Raw genomic sequence first — 27,626 nt, forward strand, 5'->3', positions numbered from 1 at the left:
TGGTACGTCGAGTTACTTAATCCCATGTCTTGATAGGTTGCCATCAGTAGCACAAAACCTGCAGTTGTTACTGATGTCTGTAGAAAAAGTTTTGAATGCCTGTTAGTGAATTAGGTCAGTTAGGTTAGTTAATCTCTTGATAGTTGGAATTAGGTGTTAAATCTGGATCTAATGAGCTTAAGTTGACCTTTTGTGTCCATAAATATGGTGTTACAAGAAATCTTGATTTGTTGCGCCACAAATACTTTTTTTTCTTTATGCAAATACATAATGCATGCTTTTTAATACTTTCCCTATAGGAACATTGACCTCCATCCTGAAGAAGACATCACTTCCACGATACTTTGACATAGTCCCCTGGAAATGAAGCAAGAGTCTACTAGAAATGCTGCTTACACGGTGGACTGTGAAGGTTATGTGCATATGATAAAATTCAATCCATTTAATAGTGGAGATGCATGTTCCCTCATTGCATATGGTGACAATAACTATGTAGTTGTGGGGACACGTAGATTTCAGGTTAGTTTTTGTTTATTGCTTTTATTAGTTGCTTCCTGAAACTGACAGCATGTCTTCTGACAAAGACTAAAGTCGCTTTCCTGCGTCTTTCCTTCCCCATTTTGCCAGGAAGTGTTTTACTCCTTTATTACATTAATGACTTTGGGATATTTGGTCTTAAAGAGAAAAAAATGTATATATAAATACATATTGGTATTAGCATCCTGCTGGTGTAAAGTTCTTTTTGAGTAGACTGCAATGAAAAGAGGAGTGCTCTACTGGAAAAGTAATCCCAGTTCAGTATTTCTTGCAAATGTTTGTGACTACTACCTGGGAACTTAAGCAGGTAGCTTTGGAAATATGTAACTTAACATTTGGTGTATGGTGTTGTTAGAAATGGCTCAATCTTCAAAATAGGATTAAATAAAAATGATGATTTATGAAAAGAATATAAAAGAATAGAGGTAAGCAAACAGCGCTGGGTGCGTCCTGGTGGAGCAGAGACTCCACCAGGCTTTTTTTTTAAGGCTTTCAGGTATCTATCAAAGCAGCAAAGATTTCAAATTCCCGGAATAGAAAGGAATAATTAAAATTTCCAAAGTAAGTTTAGAGACATTTGTTTCAAGGAAGGACAGTGGCAAATAGTTACTTAATATACATCTGCTTTCTAGGTTATTATTTTACATCTCTCTCACAGACTGTTAGAAACAGTAAAATAGGTTTTTATACCTTCACATCATTTCCGGTCACCATATCGTGAAAATTTTTAAAAAGTAAAATAGCGTACTGTGTATATTTTTACGTAATGCTTTTTTTTTTTTTTTTTTTTTTTTAACGAGGCACTTTGTTTTTTCCCCTGGATACCTGGCCTCCTTGCTTTTGTTCCCATTATTTCGCATTGCAGTGTGTGCTTATCATGCTGCTGTCAGTGGTTCTGGTTGTATCTATGCTGATATTGAGCCCAAAGAAAGGGCTCTGCATGTTCCTCTGGCAAATCTTCTTTTTGTGCAATGTAGGTTTGTTTCTGCATTTCAGGCGGCAGAACGCTGAGGACCAGAGCTGATGCAATAGAAGGTGTTTGGAGCAAATTTGCCAATGACACTAAACTTAGAGGAGCTGTGGACTCTGTTGAGGGTGGAAAGGCTGTGCAGAGAGATCTGGACACATTGGAGAGCTGGGCAATCACCAACCAGGGGAAGTTTAACAAGAGCAAGTACCGGCAAAGTACCAGCAAGTACCCTCCTTTATCCAGAAGTCTTTTGAGAGCTTCAGTATTCAGCCCCCAAGGTAACTCACTGAAGTGATAAATCAGAAGTCGGCTGTTTTCAGGAGAATGTCCAGTTAAGGTCTCAATATGCTTCCATGCTTCAACTTTTTTGGCAGTGCTGAACGGTTTGTTTTCGTAGTAGTAACAAGCAATTTCTTCCAAATGGATAGAATCCAGAATATCTGTAGATTAAACCTATAAGCAACACCTTCAGTTTTCCTAGCTGATGTTTTAATATGAGAAAACAGTTCAAGAGTGCTATGATTTTACAAAGTTGGGTTGCAGTGGTTTTGTTCAGAGTTTTCTGTACAAGTCAGCTTGACCAGTTTGTAAGCAAGAAGGGATTATCTAGTGGAAGTCAATTGTAATATGTTGCTTGGAAACCCAGTTGTTTCTTCCATCTGCTTGCTTTTGCTATTGCTTTTGCTTCTTTCTTTTTTTTTTTTTAATCTGAATGCAGGGCATTGCTTTGCCTTCCAGCTTTCTCACTTGCCATCAGCAATAGATGGTCTGAGAGACCAAGCCCAGGAACTTAACGCTTTTGAAGGGAGAATTAAATGCTTTGCTGTGGGATTCTGCCTTTTGTGAAAGCAAGCCTATGTGGCTTGTCACTGAACAGTGAGCTGGTGATTCACCGTTGAGGCCATTCTGAGATTCTGTGCTGACCTTTGCTCGTTTGGCTCCAGTTTGCTGTAATCCCCCGTTTTGTCAGCAGTTTTGGAAGTGTCCTTCTGGGACAGTACGCTCTTGTTTGAAGGTTTTGTACACTGGAGTGATCCCCCTTATTCATTCCTCTGGCTGAAAAAAACAAGTTTTGCTCAGTTACTTCACCTAGTTACTTCAGGCAAGTATACCACAGTTCAGCTTTGCTCATTATTTGAACAGGTAAGGTTGAAATGTGGAATGTATTCTGTCAGAGTTGAAACCGTCATTTTTAATGGCCAACATTTTTAAGTGGAACTTGCTTTTTTTTATCTATTTTTTTGTCTTCTTAGTTTATTTTCCACTGAGAGGGAAATGTGAGTGATTCCTTTCTCAGTGCCTCTGTACTTTGGATCAGGGGCTTGAAAGTGAGCTGTGTGGGGAAGGAAGAAAAGGAGAAAACCTTGCAAAGCGAGGTTTTGCAAAGAGCGGCTCCAGCTCAGAGCTGTTGGGGCGAGCCCTGCCTCCGAGGGATGCTTTTAGTGTATTTTAGGTATTTGGGTATTTCTCTTATCTCCTTGAGCTGTTAGATCATAATGCAGGAAATGAAAGTGCTGCATGCTTAAACAGGGTAATAAAACGTATGCACCTGAGGAAGAGACTTAGGACGGAATAGTTTTTTTGAACGGTTAGAGTTTTACATGAATGGCCTGAAAACACCTTAGAGAAAGGTGTGGGTTGTTTTCACTTTTCCAGACAAGAAGTAACTGGAGTAAGCTCCCTCCTGCGTGGAACAGAAGTTGCACATTTGTTTTTGTCAGACTAGCTTTCAGTCTATGAAGAAGTTTCTCTACAGGTGACGCTTTGAAGTGGATAGTTTGAAGTGGATAGCAGAACGATAAACAAGAGGAATGCAGTGGTCATGACAAGGACTTGTAATTTGGTATGGAAAGAAAAATGAATCCGCTTTGGGGTGTCTTTTGTTTGTTGGTTTGTTTCCATTTTACAAGAGCAATGGTGCAATCAAGATAATCCCATCTTTACTGTCTCAAAAGATTGTATTTGTTTCTGCATTTCAGTTGGCGGAACGCTGAGGACCAGAGCTGATGCAATAGCTGCAAGGCAAGTGCGTGGAGAAAATGGGAATTTGGAGCCGAAGCTGCAGACTTTGAGGAAGTCGCTACCCTACTACAAATCCATCCTTTCTGTTTGACAACCTTAGAAGAAAGTAAGTCACCTGTTCTTGCAAAGCTACTCAAATGATCTTTCTTAGCAAGCCTTTGTGCTATGGTATGATATTGGCCTCGACTCGCGCTTTCTTTTGCCAACAGAGAGGTATTGTCAGTCCTGGCATTGGGAGTTGAGTATATTCAGGGGTAGGCTGAGACTTCCTTAGGTGCCCCCGTGCATGCGATGCGTTGCTACTGGTAACTACTGGCCACCAGTGACCATTAGTGGTCATGTGTCACAGGCTTTCGGAATGTTTGGTCCGAGCACTGCAGTGCCTAGCAGTTTTCGTGGTTGGTGAGCGTGGGTGGTGCTCTCATGGTTGCTCTACTAACAGTGGGCTGTTGGCCTCCACAGGTATGTCCTGCTGTCCTTGTTAATAGATGGATTCCTTGAAGTTGTGGTCCTTTGTAGCTTATTGCCCCACTGTTGAAGCTGACTTTTTTGGGATTGGGTAGTCATGGCTGGTTATGTCTGCCTGGCCTGAGAGGGTGTGGGAGAGGATGAACTTGGCAGGTGCTTCATGTCTAAAGAATTTGGGCCCAATTGGTTTAATTTCCGCTGAGGTTGTAGCTGTGGGATTGCCGTTTGATGAGAGATCTTCATCCTGAGCATCTTTTCTATGTGGGCCTAGTGGGTTTCTGGGTTGTCTTCTGAACCAAAACGCTTACTTTCCCTGTGACTTTCATGAGACTTAACTTACCCCGCTCCATTTTTAAATTCATATAGGAAGCTTGCATCCCGAACCTGTAATGGAATTAAGTTCTGACCCCTACCCCCTTTTTTTTCTTGTTTGTTCGTTTTTTATGGTAGCCAAAACGCTGTAGCAAGTACTGGTATGATTTGTTTCCAAATCATAACTCATAAATTTCAGGTGATTTGAAAGGATCGTTGAAAACGATACTCCAACCCTGCTATCAGCACCCGGTTTGTGTTAATGCACCTATTTTTTTATGTCTTAAAATGAGTCTTGTCCTTAAATGCTTTTCCTTTCTGACTACTCATGGAAGAAAGTCATATGGAATGTAAAAAAATGTACCTAACTTGTAAGTATAATCTATGTTTTCCTACTAGTGCCATTGTCTCAACACTTCTGGATGGCATAGACAACAGAGGGGAGATTGTGGTAATCAGAGCCACCAACAGACCAGGTTCTATAGATCCTGCTTTACGGAGACCAGGACGCTTTGACAGAGAGTTCCTCTTCAACTTGCGAAATAAAGAGGTGAGAACTTCATTTCAGTGTTAATGCTAATGTGGCAAAGTCCAACTTTCTAGAAAAAAAAAATTACAACGTGAATAAAAGAGTGGTATGTGGAGACACTGTGTCGTCCCGTGGAGGGCAAGTCTGGTACTGGATATATATGGTCAAGATGATAGCATCAAGTAGTTAGTTCTAGAATCAACTCTTTGATTCCCAAGTTTGCTTAATTAATTAATCCGCGTAGGCGCTTTCATCTTGACATTGTGTTCTTGGTCTCAGTACTTCCTGTATGAATGGATAGGGGATGTATTTGCATTTGATTGTTTCCCGGATCAAAGGTAGTAGTTTGAGTCATAATTATTTTCTTCTTTCTAGTAATTGTAGCAGCTTGAAACATCGTGCTCAAAGTGCTTTCTGCAAATTTACTGACTGAAAAGCAGATTTGATGAACTAATGAGACTGCCACAATGCAAGTTTGCTCAATTTTTGAGAAATTTTTTGGAGAAAAAAGATCTCTTTCTGGATCAGTTTTTCGTTACAGTATTTTACTCTGGGTCATTAGGTCTCATATTTTGGAAGCTTATTGCAGAAGCTATAAATGCCTTTTCTTTCATTGCAGGTTCCTAGAAAAAGTTTGGTGTAACAAATTAAGAAATACTGGATTTCCAGGTTGAAAATGCAGAGTGTATATTACATAACTGTACAATACTGGAAAGTTTTGCAAATAAGAAAAGTGTATTACTATATGAGGGGTTTTGAGGCCCCTTCAGAAAGAAGGGGCCTTATTTTAATAGCTATTCATCAGCTACAGAATTTGTTCCTCATTTTCTTTATTCTAAGGGGGGAAAAAAATCACCAACAGAGTAGCGTACCTTATACATACACATCAATGGGACCTAAGACAGCTTTATAGAGGCTTGTGCCGTCTCCTTAGATCTGTGGTGGGATGAACTGTAGGAAATAGCATTCAGTGTGTGCCCTCAAATGAAGAAAGGGTTTTGGCACAGATTTAGAAGCTGTCTTAATGCAAGAGAAAGAGGCACAGGCTATTCAGGAAAGTTAAGAAACCTCTTTTGTCTTTCAGGAAATGTAAATCCTATTTTACAAGCTGATATACTTGACAGTGACGATGACGCATCCTTAATGTCTGGAGATGAACTACCAGGTAAAATGCCTGACAGACCAGAGGAAAAGTTCCTCTGTTTCAGCAGGCAAAGAAAGATGGGTCGCCATTATGTTTACATTGTCAGGACTGCTGAGTCTTTGTAAACAGTTTCAGCTGTTAGAAGTGTGAGGGGTGGCAGATGAAAGGGGAACATCAAGTTTGTGTGTTGAAGGGTGCTCGCTATTCTCAAGAAGAAAGTGAAGGGACTAAAGTTCTAATGAAGTGGGTTGCTCTAAATGATCCAAGTGAAAAGCCCAGGCTTCTCATCCTAAGCCAAAGTGATCCGCAGACTACTAGAAAAATCCATGGCATTCTTTGAAAGACTCAAGACCACATAAATGTGCCGTCTGTCCTTTTAGCTAAAAATAACCAACTTCCTGGGTTTGCGTTGCCACCTTTTGCCCTTCTGTTATCCAGGACTGTTAAAACGAGTAGTGAACTCTGTAGCAGAAAGCAAACTGAGAAATGGCTTGTTAAAACACCTGGAGAAAAATTCAAAGTGTTTTTATTTGTTACCATTAAACCACCAAATTGTGTTATCTTTTGGTATTTTAACGTGGAAGTCACGTAAGCCCACGGTTGGAAAGTTAGATTATGTTGTCACAGTCGGGTCAGTTATTTTTCTCACTTCCTGTTGCTGTGCTGTCCAGAAAATGTGCTGACCCTTTGAGCAAGGTTAACTCTCTAGCATCTTGGATTTAAGCCAGTAAAGGTACAACCTTAGTGTAGTGGGAAAAAAGCAAATGCTTCTTGGGAATGTATTTCCTAGTAGGAAATCAAGATTGCCAGGCTATTAATTCGCAATCTTGGGTTAGTAAAGAATAGGAAACATAAGGGAAGAAGATGAAACAATTAGAATGACTGTGAGAATAAATTAACGGGAAATCTTACATGTGTTTCATGTATTGCTGTCATTGAACCAATCCAGTTATGCCCTGCTTTAGATATGGCCCACATCCCTTTTTTTTCTAGAAAAGCTGTTCTGCTCCTTTCTTGCTACCTTCTTCAGTAACGAGGGCCACATTTCAGCTAAATTTGACAGATGTAGAGATCTCTCGGGTACTTAAACTTGAGACCTTCTGAAGATTGGTGTATATAGGAAGCGATGAGATGCAGAGTGGTGTGTGCTGAGAGAGAAAGTTGCTGTGCTCTCCAATATCAGGTAGCAGACCGGGTGTCATCTGTGTATTCGGCTAGACAGTCCACGTGTACACTTGAGGAGTCATTACTTAGCCCAGCCAAATGAATAGCAGACGCGGTAGAGATGGGCAGGATTTCTCAGGGGGAGGTATGGTGCAAGATTGTAAGAAAACGGGCTTTAATGGTCTTCCTGATCGCAGAACAGCTTATTACTTGCTGGAATATGGAGGTTATTTGGGGCGGGAGGGGGAAAGTATCTAGGAAAAGTACTTGGAACATCTGTGTGTCTATTCAGCACCTCATTTCTAAACTTGTTTTCTTATGACTCTTGTTCTAGGAGTGCTTACTAGAAACCGACATCATGTGAGCCTCATCTGCTAATAACAGGAAAAGAGGGATATGGCCAGGTTTCTTATTTGGCACCCACGGTGTTGCATGCTTGGGAGAAGTCTCCATTCACACCCTGACCCTATCCATTCTGTTTACAAACGTTGCACCGCCAGAAGAAATATGCGGAGAGGTCTCTTTTTTCTTTTTATTCTCATAGGATTCGTTGACTGTATGTAAAGGATCAATTGAGTTGCAAGTAAGGTAAGCAAAATTCATTGGTAATGGAGGTGGCCTTGTTTTCATGTGCTGTTACGTTTGCACTGAACTACCACGGTCAGGGATTCACCAATAACGTATAACCACCCTTACTCTAGGCGTGTTTAATGAGAACTATCACGGCTAGGAACAATGCAATCAAGTGCAATTTATGACAGCAACCGGTACACAGGGTCTTTGGATTGCCGGCGATAGTTGCTGTCTGCAAAAGCAAGCTAGCATGCATGAAATACACAGGTGACACAGGTGCACAGCCTGGAAATTAACATGCTAACAGGCACAAAGACTCTAGAGATTTCTAAGTTTCCGTGGAGACGCACAGTATAACCAAGTGTTCAAATCTCACCCAAAGGCATCTCAGTGGGGCGGGGGAAGAGAGGCTCAGCTCATCCACTGATCCCAGGGGTCAGGAGGTTCTCGGGATGGTGCATTCCCTCGGGATGGTCCTAACGATGATATCTTCCCTAATGATGATATCTTCCCTAACGGTGATATCTTCCCTGACATCCCCAGTCTCTTAGGCCAATTTATATTATTTTCTATCTTTTCGGTGGAGCTTGAGTGGCACTACACTACAGCATTTGTCAAAACATGACAGGTCCTTGGCTCAGGGTAGCAAAAAGTGCGGCATATCGGTCTCGATGTGCACAAGAACAATCGAGTCCCCACCTGGTCACAGAGCCTAGCCGTGGTGTCTCCACTCCACTCTACGCTCCGTACTGTTCTTTAGAGCTAGCACACCAGGTTCCCCTAGTGCGATAGCATCTAAGGTTGGGAGCCTAGGGAACGCTCAGGTAATGCAGCTACGCCCTACCCTGAAAGCCTCTTCAGTGTTGTACATTTTCTTTAAAATGTGAATGTTAGTCTTCTTTTCCTAGTTACTTTGGGCAATTGCACCACCGCATGCTCCATATAAGGACTCCGAGACACCAGAGCAAAACGCTGCTACTGAATACAACAAAGCAGATCAAGAGAGTAAGGACAATGCAAAGGTGACAGCGGCACCTGTAGATGCCAGTACACCCCTTTGGAATGGCAAGTTGCATTTCATTCCGTTGCTCGTGTCATTCCTGCCTTCTCTGTTCTGGTGACATAACAGGTTTCTCTGATGCCTGGCTCTTTATGCCAGAGGCATAATTATGTTTTTGAGTTTACTTAAAAATGTGAGAGAGAAATCCAGAGGTCCTTCATTCAATATAGTTATGAATTCATGTTCAAAGCAAGTTGGTTTACAATATAGAAAACTGGCTTGGATGACATTTAATAGCCCCTATATTACAAATTCTTGAGGTAAAGAATGTTGTGTATAGGAGTTTCTGAATACTCAACTAGTTTGTAATTATGCAAAATGGTATTTTCCCCCATTCCACTCCTCCCTTCCCCAAATGCTGAAATCTTTGCTACTTCATACCGTGATTCCAGTTGAAGGAGGGAAGTCTAACTAGTGTGAGTGGGAATTTTGCCATGGACTTCACCCATTCACCCATATCCTTTTGCAATACTTTGTGAATACTACAAATGTTGGGCTTTTCTGTTGCACAAAACCACAAAGTTTGTTTTTTTCCCAAAATATGAACTGAATCAGGAAGCATACGAGGTATAAGTCTTTACTTTTTTTTTTTTCTCCTTTGAATATTCCCTCAAAATTGTCTCTTTAATTAAACGTTTCCAAACACGTGTTCAGCTTTTGAAGTTTGCAGCCTGATAACAGACTCGAAGAAGAGCTTATTTCCAAAGGCTTTTCTGATGTTCATCTATATTAGTTCACGTAATAAGTCACATAGTGATTTATAGAATAACCTCACATTGTCTTGAGACTTCCCATCTAAAAGTAAGAATCCTCTGCATGTAAAATCATGAAGGTGATTGTTCTGGGAATGAAATTATGTAGTTGTGTTGTGTTGTGTTGTTTTGTTTTGTTTTGTTTTTAATCTAATAGCAAGCTGACCCCATTAACTTTCAACTCTTTTCTCAACATATGTAGGGATACAGACAATGGGACCTCAGTTCCTTGGTTTTCCTTGTCAGTCAAGTAAGATGAAGATAATGGATTTTGAAGAAAGAATTCTTTTGGTAAAGCTTTGGATTACTTTTTATGCTGTCTCTTGGTAGGTGTGTCAGAAAGAAAGCGCAGAAGGAACAAATCTGCAGGTACTGCAACAAGGAGAAGAAGGAGTTTTCAGTTTGATAAAGAGAATGAAGTACTGGAAGATGACCAAAACAATAGTGAAGAAGAAGAGTTTCTGGAAAAAAAATGTTTCTGACATATATCAAGCTGAAGGTGAGTCCACACAAAATTATTTTCTGGAAGAAAGTGCAAGTGTTCTTCAAGAACAACAGAGAAAGAGCAACGAAATAGCATTTTCTGGGATAGACGGGGAGAGAAGCGGGGCAGATTTTCATAATGACTAAAGCGGATGCTGAAAAGGAGAGTGCCAAGCTTCCTGCACATTCAGCACTAAGATGGGAAACTAAATTCTGAAGAGCAAAATTCAAGTGGTAAGTAAAAAGTCCAACAGGTCATTTAGCACCTTATTCTTGCTGAGGAGGATAACCCTGTTTATTAGCTTTAGCCTTCAATTTCACTCTATTTTTTTCTGTTACAGCTCTCAAAAATCATCACACAGTTTATTCCGTAATGATGTTGCTCCTGTAATTATGTAAGCCAAGCCCACGTGTTTCTGTAGGTGCTGGTTTTTTGATTCTAAAGTCTGTTTTTTCGAATGGTGCCTAACTGAAAGCCAGCAATCACTGACAATCTTTTGTCGCACGAGGCACTTTCCAGTAATGAGCAGCTGTCGTGTTAAGGGGTGTAGCTGATTAACTGTTACGGGCCCGGTTGGATTCAGGGTACTGAACCAGTCGGACATTCACCAACAACGCATTAACCGTCTGGAGGTCTGGTTGGATTCAGAACGCTGAACTATCACGGATAACCACCCTCACCCTAGTTGCACTTAATGAGAGCTATCACAATGCAATCAAGTATGATTAGCTTGTCACTGTTGCCGTGCCAGAAATGATCATCTCTGCATTTTGGTAATACAAATGCCTGTATGGGAGATTGGTAATTGCTACAAGCAGTCTCTTTACTATTTATCCACCCCTGAATGGAAAGGTAGGATTGAGCTAATTAATCTAACTTTGCTCTGCGTGCTTGAGCAACCTGTTCTGCCAGCAGAGTTGTAGGCATGGTACAAGTTTGACTAATGGGTAAATGGGAATCACCTAAATGGGTAAAGGGAATCACCTAAGGATGCTTCCTTCTCCGGCTGGCACAGCTGTACCTACAAGATCTGTAGCCCAGCTTCAAAACGTGCTTTTTACAGCGCGCTGCGCTGCTGCAACAACTTCTGTAGTGAAATGCAACAGTGGCTTTGCTGTGGCAACAACTATCCCACAAAGAGGATCGTGTCATTCCCTGCTGCTTTGGAAGCAGCCGACTTGCGATTGTGAGCACAGATGTGGTAGACTGATAAGTAATAAAAGATTGTCTGAAGTGTAAGCCTTTCCTTTCTCTGAAGTATGAAGAGTGAACTCATTTTCTCCACTGAAATCGCGTGGGATATTTAATCTGTTCTCTGCAGTGTCACATTTTATTTAATAGTGTAAGAAAAGTAGGATGTCACTTGTATTGTTACTGTTTAACCTCTGGAAACATAAAGAGCGTATTCAGTAGATCTCGTGCTCTTGTAAAGTGTTTTTTTTTCTTTTCCCATTGTTTTCTTCAGAAACTGTTGCACACTGTCCTTGAGCTAACTAAGGGATTTGACGTATTTCACTTGGAGAAAGTATATGTAATGATTAAGCGATATATTTACGAACATTGGGAAGACTGTGACAAAACCGATTCAGTGGAGGTGATTTCTGTTTTGTCTTATAGCACTTTCTGTCACCGTTATTTCAGTATGTGTGCATTCTGGCTCTCATGGTTGTTTAGCGTTGCTCTTTCCTGCTTAGTTGTCTGTGCACAGGCAAAAACAAAAGTCAGACTTCTTTGTTTCAGTCTGGAAGACGTCTATCCGTATTGCAAAAGCATTGCTATATTTGGCATAATTGTTGGCAGTTTCAGCAGGAAAAAGCTTGACCTTGAAGACAATGTGTTCACCCACACAGCCCTTCCAAAGCAGTTAACCTTGGTCTGTCAGTAGTTTTTCTTGAGCACCAGTTTGGGGGCGGGAGGGCTATGAAGGGAAGGTGCTTTTCTAAGTCTTTTGCTTCCTCTCTCTCCCTCTATAGCCAGTCGGGCATGGTAATACTTGGTAGTCGTTCAATCCTTGGAGAGAAACTGGAGTATATAACAAGAGTTTGAGACTTCTCTCTAGTCACACTCTAATCTCTATCTAATATGCTTGAACATCTGTAATTTGGGAGATTTCTGCCTGTGCCAGTTTTACATTGAGTCAAGTTTTGCTCTCTACAGATACCTTAAAGGAGGCTGTAGTGAGGTGGGGGTTGGCCTGTTCTCCCACGTGCCTGGTGACAGGACGAGGGGGAATGGGCTTAAGTTGCGCCAGGGGAGTTTTAGGTTAGATGTTAGGAAGAACTACTTTACCAAAAGGGTTGTTAGACACTGGAACAGGCTGCCCAGGGAGGTGGTGGAGTCACCATCCCTGGAAGTCTTTAAAAGACGTTTAGATGGAGAGCTTAGGGATATGGTTTAGTGGGGACGGTTAGCGTTAGGTCAGAGGTTGGACTCGATGATCTTGAGGTCTCTTCCAACCTAGAAATTCTGTGATTCTGTGATCCCCTGGGCTCTTCTCCCACAAGCTGCCCCTGCAGAACCCCCCTATCAAAACCTGGCCACATAAGACAAATACTGAAGGATACCAAGGGACTGGTCGTGTAGTTGCAGTTTTATTCAGAGAGATCTTCCCCAGGGAAGCTTTGCGGCTCCCTGGCTTTTCACGGCCAGCAGCGCAGTGCTTTTAGCCTAGCCCATCTTGATGATGCGGGTTGCTGCTGTACTTGACGTTGCAGGATCTCTATGGTCCAGCTGCCAGGATACGGATCGGTGGATGGGTGTCACATTGCATTTGGAGGACTGCGACAGAAAGACACAGAGCAGAGATGCAACCTGTTGACCTACAGAGACCATCCAGCATCACTCTGGACCATGCCAACCCCATCGTATACTTCTAGGGCCAGCAGGAACAGGTCCGGCTAGCATGTCCCTTTGCCCCTGCAGCATTTCCCTGGAGCAGGACAAGGCTGCAGACTGCATGGGCTCTGCCCCCTGTCACTTGGTCCCAGCACCCCCAGCACTGCCCTCACTCACAGGTGATGATCACATGCAGGTCTTCTTTGTCTAGGTCCCTGGAGTGCATTGCAGCAAACGCTAGGAAAAGAGCACCAGTCAGATCCTGCTCCCCATCACAGCCCCTGGTATAGACAGGCGCTGCCCCCAGCCCCCCTGCAAGCACAGTGCCCAAGGAGGAACCTGAGCAAGGCACACCCCAGGCCCACCTGCATGGGCAGGGGTCTGAGGGAGGCACAGGGCTCCTGGGGGTACAATCAGGGGCTTCAGGGCCCACAGGGCTGGGCCTTGCTGCCACGGCAGGGCCCAGACAGGGAAGCAGGGCCTTGGCTCACCGATGAATCTGACAGCCTTCTGTCGCAAGCTGGTCTGATCATCCCACAGGTATGTCAGGCTCTGCTGCAGGTATCCTTCCACCCTGCTCCTCTTCTGCTTGAGCTGGAGAAAGCACAAGGGCACAGAGCTCACAGACCCTCCCCAGCCAGCCGGACAACTCCCTCCTGCCAGCACCCCCCTTCCCCTTTCCCCCAGGCCATCCCCAGCTCCCAGCCAGGAGCTCTGTGGGGCTGAGGTTTGGAAAGAGTTAGGAGACCGTTCTGTCCCGCTGCCAAGGCCCAGATGGGCTAGGGTCTCCTCCCGCATGCTGGGGGTGGGGAAGGCAGAGGGGCCTGCAGAAGAGCCCTTGGGGCTCTGTGCTGGAGGGAACGGAGCCACGATGCAGCTGCAGGCGGGGGACTCTGGGCTGGAGCAGCCTGGGCATGTCAGACAGGCTTGTCCATATGGGGCCTGGGGCTGTGTGGTTCTCCTTACCAAGTACTCCCCAATCTTCCAGATGTCCTCAGTCTGAGCCAGCTGCTCAAGCGGTTTCCACTTCAGGAATGTCGCACAAGCAAGTAGGGCTTCTGCAGAGGCCTGTGGAGAAGCAGAGGCAGGGAGATGGCACCGCACACACATACCTAAAGTGTCTGATTGCCTGCTGCCCTGGCCCCGCCATGCCCAGAATACCCCTCTGGTGTCAGCACACCCAGTGCCCACGTCAGTGGCCAGGTCTGAAATCTGTACCTTGGCCACACTCTCAGTGTTGTCACTCATCCGGAAAAGCAGTGGAATAATGGCCCTGTGCACGGTCTTCTTCATTTCTCCTTTTTTCCACCACAGCACAGACTCCATCAAGTCTTTGAAGAGGAGCATGGAGCATTCTCGCACCTCACTGGACACCTGTTAGGGAGGGCAAAAGGAGGATTTCACCAACTGCCAGCCTCCCCTGTCCATGGGGAGCAAGGGCCGTAGGGTGGCTGATGTGAAGGGTGAAGCCTCATGTTTGGAACAAAGGAGCTGGAGGCTTGCACAAGGCAAAGCAACAGGTTTCCTGCACGGGGTGCCTGTACCATGGAGTGTGCTACAAGCCAGCCCACTTTTGCTAGTAGCTGCACCAGCCATGTCAAAGCAGAGCTCCCCTGGGAAAGGGCTTCGGTAAGGCTTCTGGGGCACACTCTGTCTCCTCAGCTTCTGCCTTTCTGCCTCAGCACAGGGAACTTTTGGCTGTGCTGAGTTGGATACCTGACAGCGAGAAGCTCTGCTGGACTGCGGAGCCCAGAAGACAGCCCACCATAACCCAGAGGAGCAGAGAGAGGAGAAGGCCTTGCCCGAGTGCTGCCCACAGGCCTGGACCAAAGGGCAATGCCATTTCAGGGTGCCCGTCTGCGGGGCTCAGTCACCAACAGCAGTCTTACATCGTTAAAGAGAGGCAGGAGTCTCCCAGCCAGTGCCAGAGCGATGGGGCTGGCCTCCTTCTTCTCCAGATGACGAATCACATTTTTGAAGATAGTCAGGGCCTTCATGTTGATGTGCGTGTTTTCATACTGCAGAGTCTCCATGACTTCTGGCAGCAGGACCTGCACATCCGTCACCTGTACGGAAAGACACCGTATGTATTTAGTCAAGAGGTGGACAGCCACCCTGGCCAGGATGCTCTGGTTCCAGAGCACCAGCCTCCTGCTCACTTCCTGGCAGCTGCCATGGGAATTTCACCAGCAACCTTCCATCAGGCAATGGCCACGAATGTGGTGATTAAGTAGCTGGGAGAGCAGGGCATGGGGAAGGGAGGTGATGAGAGCAAGGGCTCCGTTTCCCCCCCTGAGTCGCCCGCTGTGCACATGTCCCCCAGGGAATCCCATCTGGAAAGCTCCTGGGACGCTGCACAGGCAGCCACCAGGCCCCACCGCCACCATCACCCCACCTCCTGACTCCCAGCTAATGACAAGCCATGGTGTTGCCTCCTGTCCCAGCACCAGGCTGCCAACAGGGCTTTGTTTGGCAAAGTCCGACTCAGCATCTGAGATGGCTCCGACAGCATGACGAGGGCTCTGAGCACCAGCCAGAGGATCGGCAGGCTGTTAAGACTCAGAAGTGTCAGGAGCTTTTCTGGGTCACGTAAATTCGATAGTACATGTTCAGTTGGATGCATCATCTGAAAAGACCACAGCCGTGAGAGATGGGCAGAGCCTGCAGCATGCCCATCACCACGCAGCTCCTGGCTCCCCTGGCAGCTCAGTGCAGGGTGCGGGGGACATGCACCCAGGTGCCTGTCCAGATGCTCATCGTGGGGCAGCTGTGCCTGCAGAAGAAAACAGGGCCCCTCTGTGCCCTGTGCATGGCACCACGCGGCACCTTTTCTTTGCCTGCTCCTCCTGCCCTCTGGCTGTCCGCAGCCTCTTGCTGCCATGCCTCTGAGGAGCAACAGAGCAGCATGAACTGGCACAAAGCAGGCTACAGGTGCTACTTGTCCCCGGCCTCACAGCCTGCCCAGGCTGTGCAAAGACCACGGCTCTGTCCCAGCCTCAGCCATTGCTGTGATAATACCCCTGGCCCTGCCACTGCTGCAGGTTTCCATTCTGAAGGGCAAGGTAGGGGGATGCCGGAGATGGAGAAAAGTGAGCACTGCCTGTAAAGGGGTAGGCTTCGTCTTTGTGCACAGGGACCCCGTATGGCTGATGTAGGGGGGCTGGTGCTGGCCCTAAGGGGCTGTGTCTATGAGTCCTGGAAGAGGCGACACGTTGGGGAGGATGGGGCAGGGAGAGGACTGTGCCTCTCCTGGAGGAGCGCACACAGCCCTGAAGAGGAGCAAGGTGTGTTCTCTGGTTACTCACAGCAAACTCAAGAAGGCTGGTGTGCACAGGCCGGGCTTGCATAGACCCGCACACCCGTTTGTCCTGGAGAACATTCTGTAGCTCCTGCAAGATCTTCTCTGAAGTCATTGGAAAGGAAAGCATCACCTTCCACATGTCCAGCGTAGTGCTGCAAGCCCAGAACACTCTGTTGGCAGGGCTGCCCTGGCCACAAAGCTGTGACCCAGACAAGCCCCGCAGGTCCCAGGCTATCCTGCAGCCCTGGCCCTGACCCGCTGTGTGCTTAGGGAGCTGTTGGGGTGGTACCTGTCAAGTGGCGGAAGGTTGGTCAGCACGCTTATGAGAGCTTCCCTGGGAAACTGGTTAGTCATTGCCTTCAGTACTAAGAAGAAGCTCTGCCGGAGTAAAGATGTGCTGTCGCTCCTTTTCAGGTTTTCATGGAGGAATCTCAGAATCCTTTCCACCTGGAAGGGACACAGGAGAGAATGTGGCTGCCGCTGGACTGCAGCCAGTTGCCCAGCTGCCACTGGAACTGCTGCTGGGTATGAGAGGCAGGATGTGAGCAAGGGATGAAAGGGCTCAAGGGCAGGGCAATCCGCTGCTTACATCCATCAGCCAGGAGGCAGAGTCTCTCGCGGCCACTTCCAGCGTGAACTTGGCCCACTGATTCTTGTTGTCGTCGATGCAGCAGTCTCTAATGGTCTCAAGTGTCCTGAGGACAATGGTTGTCCTCTGAGAAGTCTGGAAGTATTTTCCAATTGGCTATGGAAGGAAACAAAGGATGAAAGGGAGGAAGGGAGAAGGGAAGGGAGGGAGGAAAGACAGGACACAGTAAGTCAGAGAGCAGCACCTGGGGAGGGAAGATCAGGGGGAAGGAGAAAGAAAGACCCCCCCTTCGGGGGGGGGGGAGGGAAGGAGCGGCCCCGCTTCCCCGCGCCGCGCGGCGCGGGAGGGGTTCGCTCCGGCGTCTCGTCTCTTTCCTTCCTTCCCCTACGCCCCCCCCCCCCGCCCCTTCCCTTTCGGGGGGTCCGGGTTGACCTGGCGGCTCCGTCCCGTGGGAAGCGCCGCCCCTCTCCCCGCCCACCCCCCCTCATTGGCGCGGGCGCGACGGGTAGACCTGACGCCGTTCGGGAAGGCGGAGGGACGGCCCCGCCGAGGGAGGCGAGCGCCAAAGACGCGGCCGGGGGGGCGCCCGTCCCGCGGCCTCGTACGGGGACCTGTCGGCCGGATCGAGGCTTCCGTGGGCAGATAGGCTTGGCTTTGGCGTGCCCGGGTAGACCTGGCGGCCCGGCCGAAGCCCGGCCGAGGCTTCCACGGGCAGAAGGCTTCGGTTTGTCATGCCTGGATAGACCTGGCGTCCCTTCCGAGGCCCGGCCGAGGCTGCCGCGGGCAGACGGGCTCCTTTGCCGACGGCTGGGTAGACCTGGCGGCCCTGCCGAGGCCCGGCCGAGACTGCCGCGGGCAGACGGGCTCCTTTCCGAGGCTGGCTTGAGCTGGCGGCCCTTCGGGGGGCGGCGGCAGCGCTTTTCCGGCGGCGGGTAGACCTGGCGGCCCGTCGGAGCGAAGCGCGCCTCCGCCCCCCCGCGTACGCTCTGCGCGGCAGTCCAAGGGAGGCGCGCGCCCGTGTCCCGCCTACAGCCGGCACACGGGCTCGCCCGCCCGCTCGCTCGCTCGCTCGCCAACGGGCTGTGCCGCTTCAGCTCCTCGCCTTGACGGCACCTGGCTGGCTACACCTGGCGGATCGAGGCTGGGGGGGGATCGAGGGGGAAGAAGAGGGAGGGCAGGGGATTCACCTGTCCACTTCACCACCACGACGATCGGAGAGCTGCCGGCCGTCAGCTAACGGCGCCTGCCTACGCGCTTTCCTGGAGCCCTTCGCTTTCTTCCCCCGCCCTTCTCTTTGCTTCCCTTCTGCTTTCTCATTCCTTTCTTCATCGATTCCTTGGCTGATCGAGCGATCCATCGATTCGTTGATTCGTTCACTCCTTCACTCTTCATTCATTCATTCATTCATTCATTCATTCATTCACAAATACACCTCTTTTCGTTCCCTCCCTTCTCCCCTTCTCCCCGTTGCCACGCCGGTCTTCCCCAGCAGCCAGCCTAGAAGCGGGTCAGAGCTCAAGATCGCCGCGAGTCGGGGAAGCGCCGTGTAGACGGACGGGGCCGCGGGCGGCGGACAGCCGCTGCCCTCGCGAGCCCGCGAGCCCGAGCCGAAGCGCGAGCCCGAAGCCGACTCCGAGCCCGATCCGCCCCGGCCGCGGAGCCGACCGTCGCGGGAGGCGAGGCAGCGCCCGCCCGCCCGCCTTTGCGCCCCGGACGGGGCCCGCCCGGGGAAAAAAACGCTGGAGGCGGGCGCGAGCTCGTCGCTCTGCTCCCTCCCTCCCTCCCTCCCTCCCGCGCGATCTAGCTGCCCGCCGGCCGGGACACGGGCTCGGCGGGAGCCTGACGACCGGCCGGCTTGAAGCTCCGTGCCCGGAATAATGCGTACCCCTGTCGCCTACGTGTGGCGCCGGCTTCCCGCCGAGCAGAGCGGCCGGCGACGAGCTAGGAGGATTGCCCCTCCCGCCGCCCCCCCCGCCCAACTGCTCGGCGGGGCTGCGGTGCCGCGGGCGGGGGGAAAAGGGGGGGAGAGGAGCCGGCGCCGCGGGGAGGAGGGAGAAGTAGACCTGGTGGCTCCACGAGGAGGGAGGGGGCGGGGGGAGAGAGGCTGCCAGGGTCCAGGCACTTTGCTGGTCATGCACGGAAAGTCCTGGTGGGCAAGGGGCACTCAAAGGTGCGAGGTTAGGGGGTGGGCAGAGAGAAGGGGCTTTTGTTGTGTCCACCTGACAATGATAGCAGGGGGCTATCATTTCATGCCAAAGTAAATGAAGCTTGCCTTCCAGACTTCTTACTCTCATTACTGGCCGCCCTCTAGCAGTGGCCGTGATGGCTAGACCGATGGCCGTGACGGCGGGGTAGACCTGATGGCTCCACGAGGCGGGAGGGGGCGGGGGGGGAGAGCGGGGAGGAGGGAGAAGTAGACCTGGTGGCTCCACGAGGCGGGAGGGGGCGGGGGGGGGAGAGCGGGGAGGAGGGAGAAGTAGACCTGGTGGCTCCACGAGGAGGGGAGGGGGAAGGGGGGGGGAGACAGCGGGGAGGAGGAGGGAGAAGTAGACCTGGTGGCTCCACGAGGAGGGAGGGGGCGGGAGGAGAGAGCGGACCCCGGCTGCTTCGGGCCGCCGCTCGCTCTGACGTCAGAGGTTCTTGCTCGGCCGCGAGAGGCTCGCCACCTGTGCCACTCAGTGCGGCTGACTGCCTGGCCGCTTTGCTTTAGCTGCTTTGGAAAATAAATGCTGTTATCTTTATGTTTGTTATTAGTTAGTTCCGTTGCCTGTTTTCTGCTGTAGCTTTAGGAATCCTGTCATTCCTTACCGTCTTTCAAAACCTCCCCCACCCCTCCACTCCTCAGCTCCCCCTCCTCCCCCCCCCCCCCACCCCCCCCGCCTCCTCAGGCAAACGGCAGTTGAGCTCAGGTGGCGGCTCCCCAGTCAGCGGGGGTACTGGAATAGACTTGGCTGGGTGGCCGACCCCCACACCCCCACCTGCCAGCTGCGAAGGGACTGTTGGCGGGCTGTGGGGAGGCCGAATGAGGTGACCCAGCGTTCCCGAGTGTGTAAACACATCAAAAGAGCAAAAAAGCAAAGCAGAGTAGGAACAGCAAAGCAGAGCAAAGAAAAGGATTCGGTGCCAGGAATACAAACCAAAACCCCTCAAAAATAGGCAGTTCTAAGGAAAGCATGTCGAAGCAGGTGCAGGAAAAGCAAAGCGGGGAAGAGCAACGGAAAGTAAAGCAAGGAAAAGTAAAGCAAAGCAAAACGAACCAAAATCATTGGGAATCGTGTAGTGTCACTTATCGTCCTAAAAAACCTCACCCAACCCCATCCCCAGACGAACAGCAGCAGCGGGACCCACCTGGCGGCTCGCCGAACAGCGGGGGATGAGGAATAGACCATGCTGGGTGGGTGGCCAGGCTTCCTGTCCCCACCCTCCAGCTCCCAGGGGACAGTCGTCGGGCTGCGGGGAGGCCACGGTGTGCGCCTGAGGGTTTATGCCTTCGTCAATACACCGATCGACTCATCGCCCAAATCGATAGGGCTTCTTTCTTGCAAAAGAAGCCTACCTAGCACGGCAAAGCAGAGCTGAGCAATGCAACGGAAAGCGGAGCGAGACAAAGCATAGCCCTGCCAGGGAAAAGAAAAAGGCAAAAGGAAAAGCAAAGCCAAGAAGGGCCGGGAAAAGCAAAACGAAGCAGGGCAAGAAAAAACAAAGCAGAAGAGGTCCAGGAAAAGAAAAGTGGTGTCACGAATACAAACTAAAGCAAAACAAAGCAAGGTAGGGCCAGCAAAAGCAAAACAAAGAAGGGCGAGGGAAAAAAAAAAAAAAAAAAAAAACAAAAAACTAAGCTAAGGATTTCCTGGGGGGTGGGGGAAAGAAAAGCGGTGTCCTGAATACAACATAAAGCAAAACAAAGCAAGGCAGGGCCAGCAAAAGCAAAACAAAGAAAGGCGAGAAAAACCAAAGCAAAAGAGGTCCAGGAAAAGAAAAGCGGTGTCTTGAATACAACATAAAGCAAAACAAAGCAAGGTAGGGCCAGCAAAAGCAAAACAAAGAAGGGCGAGAGAAACCAAAGCAAAAGAGGTCCAGGAAAAGAAAAGCGGTGTCTTGAATACAGCATAAAGCAAAACAAAGCAAGGTAGGGCCAGCAAAAGCAAAACAAAGAAGGGCGAGAGAAACCAAAGCAAAAGAGGTCCAGGAAAAGAAAAGCGGTGTCTTGAATACAACTTAAAGCAAAACAAAGCAAGGCAGGGCCAGCAAAAGCAAAACAAAGAAGGGCGAGAGAAACCAAAGCAAAGGAGGTCCAGGGAAAGAAAAACGGTGTCACGAATACAAAGTCAAGCAAAACGAAACAAAGCGAGGCCAGAAAAAGCAAAGCATGGTGAGGAACAGAAAAACCAAAGTAAAAGAGGGCCAGGAAAAGCGAAGCAGTGCCACGAATACAAAGCAAAGCAAAGCAACGCAGGGCCAGGGAAAGCAAAGCAAAGCAAAACGGTGCTGCCAAAACAAAATGCGTAGTTAACTTAGCGTCAGTCGAAATCGCTGGGTTATGGGGAGCTGGGCGTTTGAGAAGGCCAGGGTGTGGCAGCGGCCCCCGGTTGCCTCGGGCCGCCTCTCGCTCTGACATCAGAGGCTCCTGCTCGGCCGTGAACGGCTCCCCACCTGTGCCACTCAGTTTGGCTGGCTGCCTGGCTGGTTTGCTTTAGCTGCTTATCATTATATAAATTGTTATTGTCATTATTATTATTATATACTACTAAAAAGCTATTAGAAATAAAAGTATTAAATAGTAATAGAAATAAGTATCATTAAAACGTAATAAAAATAGTAGTAGTAGTAATAATAATAGTATTTTCTCCATCTGTTTCCCCCTTTAGTTTTAGGAATCGAGTAGTTATTTATTGTTGTTCTCAACCCACACCCCTCCCCAGACGAATAGCAACAGAGCCCACCTGGTGGCTCTCCGGACAACGGTGGGCAACAAAATAGACCTGGCCCGGTAGCCAGATCCCTGTCCCTGCCCGCCAGCTCCGAGGGGACAGCTGTCGGGCTGCAGGCCGGCTAACTTTTCTATGTGTTCATAAACAAGTTTCATGAACTTGTTTATGCATTCATAAAGACGGCAAAGCTAAGGAAAGGAGCACGGGGAAAAACAAAGCGGTGCCAGGAAAGGGAAAGCCAAGGAAAGAAAGCAGTTTGAGTCAAAGCAAAGCACAGCAAGGCTAAGAAAGGTACAGAAGAGCAGAGAAGGTAAAGCAAAGCACTGACAGGAACACGAAGCAAAGAAATAAAAAATAAAGCATGACCGCACAAGTAAAAACGTGGCAGGCCCAGGAAAGAAAAAGCAAAGCAAAGCAAAGCAAAGCAAAGCAAAGCAAAGTAGCACAAGGAAAAACACAGCATTTCCAGGAGAGAAAAAGCAAAGCAATCTGAGGTAAGAACAGCAGAGAAAAGGAGGTATGGAAAAGCAAAACTGTGCCAGGAAGAGCAAAGCAAAGCAAAGCAAGGCAGAACAAAGAGAAGCAAAGCGAACGTAGCGAGCTGGCGGACAGCATTCCTTTGGGTTCCAAGTGTCTGTAGGGGGGAGACCGGAGGGCTCCATTTTGTGTACAGGTGGCAGCCAGACTTGGACAGTGGCTGTACCCTGATCACCCTCTCCCCAGCCTCCTTCAGAGCTCCTAGTCCACCGTGATGTTTTATATATCTCTATCTGTTTTGTTGTTGTTGTTGTTGTTGTTGTTGTGGATTTCTTCCACCGTAGTTGTGGGAATCATGTAGTTACTTATTGTTGTTGAGAACCTCAGACACACAACTAGCAGTGGGGCCCACCTGGCAGCTCGCCGCATGGCTGGGGACACAGAATGGACCATGTCGGCTGGCCGGGCCTGCTGCCCACACGCGCCAGTTCCGAGGGGACGGTCGCTGGGCTGCGGGGAGGCCGAGTTCTGTTTCCGATGGTTTATGCGTTCATAAATTTACCAATCGACTCGGCAGCAAAATCAGCGAGACAGTCTCCAAAGGAAGCCTAGCACAGCACAGGAGAGGAAGGCAATGCGGATGAAAGCTGAGCAAGACAAAGCAAAGCCCTGCTAGGGAAAAGACCTAGCGGCATAGGGAAAAGCAATGACAAGCACGGCCTGGAAAAGAAATGCATGGCCTCTAAAAACACGTTAAAAAGGTCCAAAAGGAAAACAAAAGAATGCAATGAACAATTAAAAAAAAAAAAAAAAAAAGCAAAACAAGGCCAGAAAAGGCAAAACATAGCAAGGCAAAGCGGAGCAAAGGGAAGCTAAACAAAGGAAAAGGAAAAAACGGCCTGATACAGCAAACGAAAGCAAGGCCAGGGAAGGCAAAGCTGAGCAAAGGAAAGTAGCACCAGGTAAAGCAAAGCAGTGCCAGGAAAGAGAAAGAAGTGAAAATAAATTAAAAAAAAAAAGAAAAAATGAACAAACAAACAAACAAACAAAAAAACACCATTAAAATAAACACAACAAAGCGAAAAAGTTGGAGGTAAGGCAAATCAGAGCAGGGTTAAGAGAAGCTAAGCAGAGCAGAGAAGGAAAAGCAAAGCAATGCCAGGAATACAAAGCAAGGCAAAGCAAAGCATGGCCAGGCAAGGCAAAGCAGAACAAAAGAAAGTAGCAAAAGGAACAGCAAAGCAGTGCCAGGAACACAAAGTAAAGCAAAACAAAGGCAAGCATGGCCTGAAAATGGAAAGGAGAGCAGGAGCAGGTGAGGCAAAAGAGAGCAAGGCAAAGGTAAAAAAAGGAAAGCATGGCCCCATAAAGCAAAACAAAGCACGGCCAGGGAAGGCAAAGCTGAGCAAAGGAAAGTAGCACCAGGAAAAGCAAAGCATAACCAGGGAAGACAAAGCAAACAAAGCAAAGCAAAGCAGTTTGAGGCAAGGCAAAGCACAGCAGGGGTAGGAAAAGCAAAGCAGTGCCAGGTCTATAACCCAAAGCTAAACCAAGGAAAGCACGGCCAGGGAAGGCAAAGCCGAGCAAGTCAAAGCAGAGCAAGGGAACGTAGCACAAGGAAAAGCAAAGCATTTTCAGGAAAGAAACAGCAAAACAATCTGAGGCAAAGCAAAGCAAAGCTGGGGCAAGAACAGCAGAGGAAAGGAGGTATGGGAAAGCAAAACTGTGCCAGGAAGAGCAAAGCAAAGCGGAGCAAGGCAAAACAAAGAGAAGCAAAGCGAACGTAGCGAGCTGGCGGACAGCATTCCTTTGGGTTCCAAGTGTCTGTAGGGGGGAGACCGGAGGGCTCCATTTTGTGTACAGGTGGCAGCCAGACTTGGACAGTGGCTGTACCCTGATCACCCTCTCCCCAGCCTCCTTCAGAGCTCCTAGTCCACCGTGATGTTTTATATATCTCTATCTGTTTTGTTGTTGTTGTTGTTGTTGTTGTTGTGGATTTCTTCCACCGTAGTTGTGGGAATCATGTAGTTACTTATTGTTGTTGAGAACCTCAGACACACAACTAGCAGTGGGGCCCACCTGGCAGCTCGCCGCATGGCTGGGGACACAGAATGGACCATGTCGGCTGGCCGGGCCTGCTGCCCACACGCGCCAGTTCCGAGGGGACGGTCGCTGGGCTGCGGGGAGGCCAAGTTCTGTTTCCGATGGTTTATGTGTTCATAAATTTACCAATCGACTCAGCAGCAAAATCAGCGAGACAGTCTCCAAAGGAAGCCTAGCACAGCACAGGAGAGGAAGGTAATGCGGATGAAAGCTGAGCAAGACAAAGCAAAGCCCTGCTAGGGAAAAGACCTAGCGGCATAGGGAAAAGCAATGACAAGGACGGCCTGGAAAAGAAATGCACGGCCTCTAAAAACACGTTAAAAAGGTCCAAAAGGAAAACAAAAGAATGCAATGAACAATTAAAAAAAAAAAAAAAAAAAAAGCAAAACAAGGCCAGAAAAGGCAAAACATAGCAAGGCAAAGCGGAGCAAAGGGAAGCTAAACAAAGGAAAAGGAAAAAACGGCCTGATACAGCAAACGAAAGCAAGGCCAGGGAAGGCAAAGCTGAGCAAAGGAAAGTAGCACCAGGTAAAGCAAAGCAGTGCCAGGAAAGAGAAAGAAGTGAAAATAAATTTAAAAAAAAAGAAAAAATGAACAAACAAACAAACAAACAAAAAAACACCATTAAAATAAACACAACAAAGCGAAAAAGTTGGAGGTAAGGCAAATCAGAGCAGGGTTAAGAGAAGCTAAGCAGAGCAGAGAAGGAAAAGCAAAGCAATGCCAGGAATACAAAGCAAGGCAAAGCAAAGCATGGCCAGGCAAGGCAAAGCAGAACAAAAGAAAGTAGCAAAAGGAACAGCAAAGCAGTGCCAGGAACACAAAGTAAAGCAAAACAAAGGCAAGCATGGCCTGAAAATGGAAAGGAGAGCAGGAGCAGGTGAGGCAAAAGAGAGCAAGGCAAAGGTAAAAAAAGGAAAGCATGGCCCCATAAAGCAAAACAAAGCACGGCCAGGGAAGGCAAAGCTGAGCAAAGGAAAGTAGCACCAGGAAAAGCAAAGCATAACCAGGGAAGACAAAGCAAACAAAGCAAAGCAAAGCAGTTTGAGGCAAGGCAAAGCACAGCAGGGGTAGGAAAAGCAAAGCAGTGCCAGGTCTATAACCCAAAGCTAAACCAAGGAAAGCACGGCCAGGGAAGGCAAAGCCGAGCAAGTCAAAGCAGAGCAAGGGAACGTAGCACAAGGAAAAGCAAAGCATTTTCAGGAAAGAAACAGCAAAACAATCTGAGGCAAAGCAAAGCAAAGCTGGGGCAAGAACAGCAGAGGAAAGGAGGGATGGGAAAGCAAAACTGTGCCAGGAAGAGCAAAGCAAAGCGGAGCAAGGCAAAACAAAGAGAAGCAAAGCGAACGTAGCGAGCTGGCGGCCAGCCCTCCTTTGGGTTCCAAGTGTCTGTGGGGGGCAGACCGGAGGGCCCTCATGTTGTGTGCAGGTGGCAGCCAGACTTGGACAGTGGCTGTACCCTGATCGCCCTCTCCCCAGCCTCCTTCACATCTCCTGGTGCACCGTGACGGTGGGCAAGAACCATGTCTTGCCTTAGCTGGTTTTATACATCTCTATCTATTTTGTTGTTGTTGTTGTTGTTGTTGTTGTGGATTTCTTCCACCGTAGTTGTGGGAATCATGTAGTTACTTACTGTCGTTGAGAACCTCAGACACACAACGAGCAGTGGGGCCCACCTGGCAGCTCGCCGCATGGCTGGGGACAAAGAATGGGCCATGTCGGCTGGCCAGGCCTGCTGCCCACACGCGCCAGTTCTGAGGGGACAGTGGCTGGGCTGCGGGGAGGCCAAGTTCTGTTTCTGACGGTTTATGCGTTCATAAATTTACCAATCGACTCGGCAGCAAAATCAGCGAGACAGTCCCCAAAGGAAGCCTAGCACAGCACAGGAGAGCAGAGCAATGCGGATGAAAGCTGAGCAAGACAAAGCAGAGCCCTGCTAGGGAAACGACGGCGGTGTTGGTTCCCGGCCGGCGGGTCTCCCCGTGTCCTCCTGAGGTTGCCAGGTCTACCCGCGCGAAGGAGTTTGCCGACGATCGGGCAGAGGGAACGGCGGCCAGGTCTACCGCGTCTCCGACGGGACAGGCCCGGCGTGGGGCTGGAGGTAGACTAGCAGCTCGTGCCACGGCTCGGAAGGTGTGGTAGGCGTCGCTGTTTCTCTGTGCCTCCAGTTAGGTCGAGGTAAAAGTCGGTTGCGCTCGGGTGCCTCGCCGCGGTAGCCTGGAAAAGGACGTGCGTCGTTTCTGAGGCAAGGACTTTTCTGTCCGTCTATAGGAGAGAGTGAGGACTCTGCTCCGCCAGCGGTGCCGAGCGAGCGCTTGGGGCTTGGAGAGCCGGCGCGCGAGCGAGAAGGGGGCGCGCGGCGTCGGTGGTGGCGTCGGCTCGGGCGTGGGTTGTGTGGAGCGGTAGCCGCCAGCTGTTTGCCGACCCAGCTACCCCGCCGGCGAGCGAGAAGCGGTCTCGCGCGTGCGAGTCGCCGGAGAAACAGCAACGAGCCGCGAGCTCAGAGCTGTGGAGAGAGAGAGAGCGGCCAGAAGCCGGCGGGCGGTCCGCCGGCGCCCAAACGCGTCTGTCCGGGGGCGTCCCCGGCTGCTTGTGTGGGTCCCGGAGGCTCGGAAAGCGAAAGAGGGGGGACCCCGCGGATTGTCACGGCCGAGGCGGCGGCGCCTCCGGCTCCCGATGATGCACCTCATGTCACCCGCACGCAGGCGCCCGTCGAGGCGTTCCTCGGGCACGTCGGAGAGGCTTCCCGGCGGGTCGGTTCCTGTCAGGGCCGATGTTCAGGTCGGCGCGAGCATCTCTCGCGGACGTTGCTCCAGCACACCCGCAGGCGACGCTGTTCGCTGCTCTTTTTTTTTTCCTTCCGATCGATGAGGCCACTCGGGTCGCGTCGGACAGGGCCCCCGGCGGGCCGGCTCTTCCGCGCTCCCCTGTCCCGGGGGAGCCGCGGCGGTGTCCGGTGTTCAGGCACGGGCGGTCTCCTGTCCAGCTCGCTTCCCGTCGCAGGTGAGGCGCTGCCTCGCTCGGGGCGAGAGCGGCGGCGGCGGTTAGGGCGCGTGCCCTGGTCTGCGCTCCGGCCGTTGTTCTCGTCGCCGAACGAAGGGGCTTTTCCGGCCGAAGCCGGCTGTGTGACGGCCGAGCGGCCCCGCGAGCCGCAGGGGTCCGTGAGCGTTGCGCGAGGCGCTGGTGCCGGCCTCGGTCCGGGGCGCGGCGGGTGCCGGCCGCGAGCAGCAAGGCGGCGGGGGTGGCCGCAAACGATGTGCCAAAAGGAGCGAGGGCGAGTGAGTGAGCGAGAGAGAGCCGCGCGGCGCGTCCCGCCTCCGGTGGGCTGGCTGGGTGGGGGGGCGTCCCCCCGCCGCGTCGGGGCCGCCGCAGCAG

At 49.7% G+C, this 27,626-nt stretch overlaps 1 protein-coding gene across 1 annotated transcript in view; it reads right to left on the reverse strand.

Moving 5' to 3' along the window:
* Positions 1-12,593: 12,593 nt before the first annotated feature.
* LOC113841234 (uncharacterized) overlaps positions 12,594-27,626 on the reverse strand; it is a 60,822-nt gene continuing 45,789 nt past the window's right edge. The window contains exons 15-19 of the mRNA XM_072032325.1: positions 14,069-14,224; positions 13,817-13,918; positions 13,342-13,444; positions 13,028-13,087; positions 12,594-12,793 (exon numbers count right to left, since the gene is read on the reverse strand). Coding sequence (XP_071888426.1) covers positions 12,735-12,793; positions 13,028-13,087; positions 13,342-13,444; positions 13,817-13,918; positions 14,069-14,224 — 480 coding nt within the window. The 3' untranslated portion in view covers positions 12,594-12,734. The remainder of the gene's footprint in view (positions 12,794-13,027; positions 13,088-13,341; positions 13,445-13,816; positions 13,919-14,068; positions 14,225-27,626) is intronic.

The sequence above is a fragment of the Anas platyrhynchos genome, chromosome 38 (assembly GCF_047663525.1).
Source record: "Anas platyrhynchos isolate ZD024472 breed Pekin duck chromosome 38, IASCAAS_PekinDuck_T2T, whole genome shotgun sequence".
NCBI classification, from domain to species: Eukaryota; Metazoa; Chordata; class Aves; order Anseriformes; family Anatidae; genus Anas; species Anas platyrhynchos.